Raw genomic sequence first — 6645 nt, forward strand, 5'->3', positions numbered from 1 at the left:
ACTTATATATTATTTTTCAAGTAACAATAATGTGCAATTCTCTCTCTCTCGATCTTGATCTCAAAATGGAGGATGAAAGTTTAGAGTTATCATTCTCTTTAAATAATTTGACAATATCACACAAATTAAAAATAAGTTTGAACAGAAAACCCAGAGCAAAAATGTAATTTTCAAACAAATTCGAATTCACTTCAAATTTAATAGTATAAATGGAAACAGATAGATGATCACAACTCACAAAATTTGGCATGGGGAGATTACAAGCATAACAGGTTTTGGGGCTTTTTTGACTTTTAGCATTTTAGTCCCTCTTTGTCCCATTTCCTTGTATCAATCAATCACATTTGTTCCAACTTGATTTGGGCATTATAAAGCATGTATGTCTCTTGGGTTCAACTATTATGGATTTGGATATACTGAATCTTGATGTGGCTAACAAATGTATGTACTATGATTACTATCACTAGATGATCCTTTCCATCACTAGCACGTGATGTTCTCCTAAATTGTTGTTAGCCATAACTAGCTGTTCTTGTTGCTCTAGTTCATGAACCATCTGTGGGTTATTGTTGAAGTTTTGGTTATCTTGGCTGACTAGATTGGGTCCAACAGGTGGCTGTGAATGGCCCTGTTTGGTTGTGGTGATAGTGGTGGTGATGATGATACATCTACATAGTGGACAGGTGGGGTTCGAGTGGAGCCAATAACCTATACAATCAATGTGAAACACGTGTTTGCATGTTGGAATCTGGTGCACCTCCTCCTTGATCTCAAATTCTCCCAAGCAAACACAACACCTGTGGAGTGAGAATTTTACGAATTGGATTAGTAACACATTTGATTAGACTCTCATTGAGAGCTAATGTAGCTAGTATAACTTTCCAATGATTAGGATAACTAGGTAAACCCCGTGTAATAAAAGTAGTAATACTATAATACAAATTAACAAATCTTCCTAAATCCTCTTATTCAATTTTAATTGTTCCTCTTAAATTATTTTGGTGAGTTCCATTTCAATTATCAAAATTTTATTATCGAGTGAGTAAGAAAAATTTATAAGTTTTGTTAATTTGCATATTATTTTTTAGAAAGAGAAGAAAAAAGATAAAGAGAGAGATAGAATAACACCTCTCACCAAAAAAAATGAATGAATTATTGAATTGTGTTGAGTTAAAAGAAAAATAGAAGACAACTGATTAAATTGAAAGACTTACGTTGAATCCCTTGAAGTTAAATCTTCATCGACCAAGATTATTGGAAGATTGTCTTTGAGGTTTCCCTTCAAACCCATCTCACTCTGCAGACATAAACACAGCAAAGAAACTTCAAAAATTAAAAACGTTCGAACAAGCTCATATACAATTGATTAACTTTGGTGTTTCATCAGAATACAAGACCAAGTATCATACTTCTCTTTCATTCATGTGTATGTTTAGAGAGAGAAAAAGAGGACTTACTGAAGAAGGAAAGAGAGCATGATTTAAGGTGGTCCTTGGAAGTGTTGGTTGGGAGGAACCAGGGGAAGCCCTCCTCTTGAGGTAGAACAAGTAAAACAAGAGTAAGAGAATTATGGAGAAGAGTATTGGGATTGAGAATATAAAGGCCTGGTATAGTTTAAGTTGAATTGTTTGAGGATACAAGTGAGGAGAGTTTGGAGGAGCTTGAGGATAACCCATTTCTAGATTATCAGTCTTTAATCTTTTGAAAAACTTCAAATGGTTCAAGGTCATAGAAGATTGAAAAGCTAGACATCTAGCTACAAATTAAGGCCTTGTTGAACTTATATGTAGGACCCAAAAAACATGTTTTCTTACTATGAATTTTTTATTTTAAAATTATTCTGAAAATGAAGTGTATATTATAAATTTAAAATTGATGAGATATGGACATTTTTTTTATGTACGTTCTAAATAATTATTCTGAGTATGTAGTATTATTAAAAAAACAAATAATGATCTAACTTGTAACAGAGAAATGTAAGTATGTTTTCTTTTGATAGATGTAAGTATTTTATATATATATATATATATATATATATATATATATCAAACAGAGAGATGCATGTTAAGGAAGAGAAATGGTTAAGAATTTTGAGAAAAGTACATTAATTGTGTGACTTTGTTAATAAAATGTGAAAGGGTGCAAAGAACAAAGAACCTTCCACGTTAATTGATCCCAATTTTTAGGTTTTTTGTGTTTTTTTAAATTGAAAAAATATAATAAATTTCATAAATTGATTTTAATTATATTAAATTTCGCATAAGATTTTAGTCTCATTTTTATTAATAATTTATTAGTTATATGAATAGAAAAATAACCTTAATATCTCTTTTATACTAAAATTAATTATACTTTATTTATTTTTATATTTTTATAATATTTATATTAATTTTAATTAAAAATAAATTAATATAATTATGTGAAAAATGTAAGACGTTATTTTTTTCAGACATCATGATGGGTCAACCTAATCTACCCTCTGTTGGTTGAGAATTTCCAAGTTATCTAAACAGTCCCTTATTCGGCCTCTTGTTTTTTCTTTTTTTGTCATGATGGGACAAGCGCATGAGTTGCCATTAAGATTTGGAAAATTATACAGTCATGTGAGGCAAATTCACGTGATGTCTTAAATTTTATTGGTCAAAAGATTTTTTTAATTTTTTTTTATAATAATAATATAATAAATATTGTGAAACAATACTCTACAATTGAGTCCCATTTATCTTTGTCTTCTAAACATGAGATGGGTTTAACTCAACTTGACGCATTTCTGCCTTACAGCTATAGGTAGCTTTGTTCATTCATCCATACATTTTTTACTAAAAGAAACCAATTCTTGAATTGAAACCTACTAGCCTCCGTTTGGGAAGTGGGTTGACTTTTTAGTTTTTTGATTTTTTTAGCTATTTTAGCCTAGGCTAAAAAGTTTGGTTTGGAAAGGGCTTTTTGACTTTTTTTGTGAGAGAAGAATGTAATGATTATGGGTTGGATGTGATGTTTTGTTTTTTGTGGCTAAAATAGCCAATTTTGTCTTTTGTGGCTAAAATAGCCAAAAAAGTCCCGTTTAGCTCTTGCCAAACGGAGCCTAATTTTATTTTAGGGCTTGGCTTCTGTTAATCGGACTGGACCGTATTGTTGGACCCGTAGAGGTACACCACGGGTCTCGTTTTGATAATCTGAACCGTCAATGTATAGAACTCGTCGAGTATTATAAACTTATAAAAAATCACGTTAATCGGATATCGGTAGCTATGTGATCAAATCAGTTTTGTATAGAAAAAAAATGGACGGTGAATAAATTAACGGTTGACAAAAATCTGATTTGATCACATAGCTACCGATATCCGATTAACGTGATTTTTTTACAGACTTATAGTACTCGACGAGTTCTACACATTGAACGGTTCAAATTATCAAAATAGGACTCGTGGTGAACACGAATCCAACAATACTGTTTTAATCGGACTGGACAGAAGCCAACGCCTTTATTTTATTACTGATAAAGAATGTAAGCCCAATGATGGGTTTATATGTTTAATTTGATGCCTTTATTTACTTTTGCTGCACAATATTATTAGTGGTAATCGAGGCCTGACCTTTTTCCCCATATAATATTAATAATACAAGTGCACAACTTATTCATAGTATGGATTCCTTTGTTACCTTTAAACTTTTTCATCATCTTTAAAAACATTATAAACTTGTATTAATTTAATTGAAAGCACTATTCAACTTGTTTACCCACTAAATTTTCCCAAACCCTTTTTTTTTTTTTTTCAAGTTAGTACTTGATTTAATATAGACTCCAATTGTCATAAGCTAAAAAAATCTAAAACGTCACTCAATTTTTTTACTTAAAAAAAAAAAATAGTAACTTTCTAAATATATCAACTTTTTATGATGTACAAAATTTTATTTAAATTTAACTAAAAAACTCAATGAACTTGAAAAATATGTTTAAGATTTATTTGTTTACATAATGAATTGATCTAAAACTAACTTTTAACAAATTGAACACAATTGAAATTCAAATAACTTGTTTTGTTTACAATTACAAATCTACTTAGATTTTATTATTGTTACGTACTCTTGGATAGGGGTGCTCATGGGCAGAATGAATTTGGTTATAAGGTAAACTCAGAACAAAATCAATCTTATTTAAAAATAGTTTGGTTTTATGGTTCTAAGCTAGAAAATTTTATCAATATATAGACTATCCATTCAAAAAATATTGATCCTACCTATAAAACTAATTTCAAAATTTTAAAATTTTCTCCAAACTAAATTTATAAAATGGGTAATGACATAACAAATTCATCATATTATGTAGCACTTACTATAGGCATACAATTTTCAATAATATGACAAATGTAAAAAATCATGTAAATAGTGAAAAAAAAAAAAAGAAAACATAAACACATCTTCATATATAGAGAAAATATTTTGTAAATAAGATGAATAAAATGTCATCGATGTTGAAATAACATTAAAAGAGCTCTACGAAGCCAAAAAAACATAACAAATTCCTTGTGGAACACCCCGATATATATGAAAATTAATATAAAGGAGGGAACAATTCGATTCGGTTTAATTTGGTTTTTTGAGTTTTAATCTGTTAACTAAACTATAACCAACGATTCTTAATTTATTAGAACCAAAACTATTTCTTAGAAAAACTAGACCAAGTTATACAATTTGAATCACTTTAGAGGATTTAACGATTCAACTAATTCTTTTGAACACCCAATCTTTGCCTTCAATATGGAAAAACTTTTGCTTTGCCCCTTGTATTGATTGACAAAATAAAATAAGAAAAATACTAAAAATAACTCTTAAAATTGTTGTTAGTGTTGAAAAAATGTATTGAAATGTGTAAAAAAATTTTAAAATATATTAAAATTATAAATATTTTGACATATTTTTAAAAAAAAATTATTGACATCCTTAAAGATATTTATTAACAAGATCACATAAAAGAGTAAGTATTAGTGAGTACATAGGTCTTAGGTGCACATTATTTTGAGGCCCACGTTCACTTTTGTGCATTGTGGCGTTATTCTCCTTGTCTATTTCATAATCATAAATGTTTCAACTTGCCTCATCTTCTTATGATGCAGTTTCATGTGGGGATTTCTTAAATTTTTATCACTTATCTAATCTAAACATACCCTTCAATTCAATACACTTCTAACCATTGTTTATGCATCTTGAAGAGACCCCTGTCCCTGTCCCTGTCTCTCTCTCTGCCTCTCTCTCTCTCTTCGTGAAAGTGGGTATGAGGTAAGACCTCAAATTGCACCCACTAAATCAGATTCTCTCAAGATACAAGGAGGAAATGTTTCTGTTCAATCTCACACATTTTGTTTTATTTAAACAAAGTGGCTCTTCTATTCCTAATATAATCCTCTGAGATGGGCAGTTTTAAATACAGGAATCAAGACACGTATTGGTATTGGTATCAATATCAGTTGTAATGTTACTGTATGGAGAGCATTCATCAAGAATTAAGTGTTGCGAATCACAATAATGAAATTATTAGCTTCAAAAAATAATTTCATTATAGCCAAATTAATCGTATCAATTATGAATTGACTGTATCATAGCAGTGACTATTGATATTAAAAGGATAAAAACTCAAGGTATCCATATCAAAAGATTAAGAACTCAACAGTATCTCCAATATTTAAAACAAGGGCAGCCGTAGAATTTTTATCAAATGACAAAAAGATTCAGAACCTGTCACAATTTGGTGATATTTAAGATCTTATCTAGACATTGTTTAGTGTAAAAGTGGCATAAATATCATTGGCAAAGGCAAACATTGGAGACTTTTCTTGATTAGTTTATAATTAGAATATTAATTAGTTTATAATTAGTGCTCGATGAGGAAAATATTATATTATCCACGAATCTTTGTCGTGAATGTAGATTTCTTTTCGTAGTGGATGGAGATCACAGCAACAATGACACTTCAAGGTGAGCTTACCCTGTTTTGGGAAATTGATGTATCATTTATATTTTTGGAAGCAAAATTTTCAGTCATGGAATGGAATGGTTGATGACTCCATAGTTGTATTATCCCATATTAAGGGGGTCAATGTAAATGTATAAGTAAACAAAATTAACCACTTTTGGACAAGGGTAGATGACACTTTTAACCTTTATAGTTTGATCAAAATTTTACTTTGATTTGAATAATTTGATCCTTACATTTTATGTGTAGTTTTAATCTAGTCATTTCAGTCAAGTTCGAGGTTAAAATAATGATTTTGAAATATTTGTCAATTTCTTAAGGTATGCATGTGGGAAACAATTGACAAAATTTTGAGTAGAAAACCCAAATTGACAAAAAAAATTGAAGAAAAAAACCAAATTGAAATTGGACTTTAAGTTTAGAGATTAAATTGTTCAAATTGAAAAAAATTAGAACGGAAATGAAATTTAGAACAAACTATAAGGATGAAAAGGGTAACTAACCCTTTGAAAAATATGACAATGTCTTTAGTGCAGTACAAAATTAGAAAATATCAATAGGTGATAATTTCTTATATCAATTATTTTTAAATAGTTGGCTCAATGATTTTATACAATTTTTTTTTAAAGTTAAATAACTAAAATCTTAGTTCATAATTTATCAGACTCTTT

At 29.4% G+C, this 6645-nt stretch overlaps 1 protein-coding gene across 1 annotated transcript; it reads right to left on the reverse strand.

The window, feature by feature from the left end:
• Positions 1 to 167: 167 nt before the first annotated feature.
• LOC114311637 (putative E3 ubiquitin-protein ligase RHA4A) lies at positions 168 to 1831 on the reverse strand. The gene is made up of 3 exons (XM_028257763.2): positions 1458 to 1831; positions 1215 to 1297; positions 168 to 797 (listed from the first exon to the last, which is right to left on the reverse strand). The coding sequence occupies exons 1-3, from the start codon at positions 1728 to 1730 to the stop codon at positions 464 to 466; spliced, it is 690 nt and encodes a 229-aa protein (XP_028113564.2). The 5' UTR covers positions 1731 to 1831; the 3' UTR covers positions 168 to 463.
• Between the last annotated feature and the right edge of the window lie 4814 nt (positions 1832 to 6645).

Source organism: Camellia sinensis, chromosome 13 (genome assembly GCF_055761805.1).
Source record: "Camellia sinensis isolate YWXY chromosome 13, ASM5576180v1, whole genome shotgun sequence".
Lineage (NCBI taxonomy): Eukaryota > Viridiplantae > Streptophyta > Magnoliopsida > Ericales > Theaceae > Camellia > Camellia sinensis.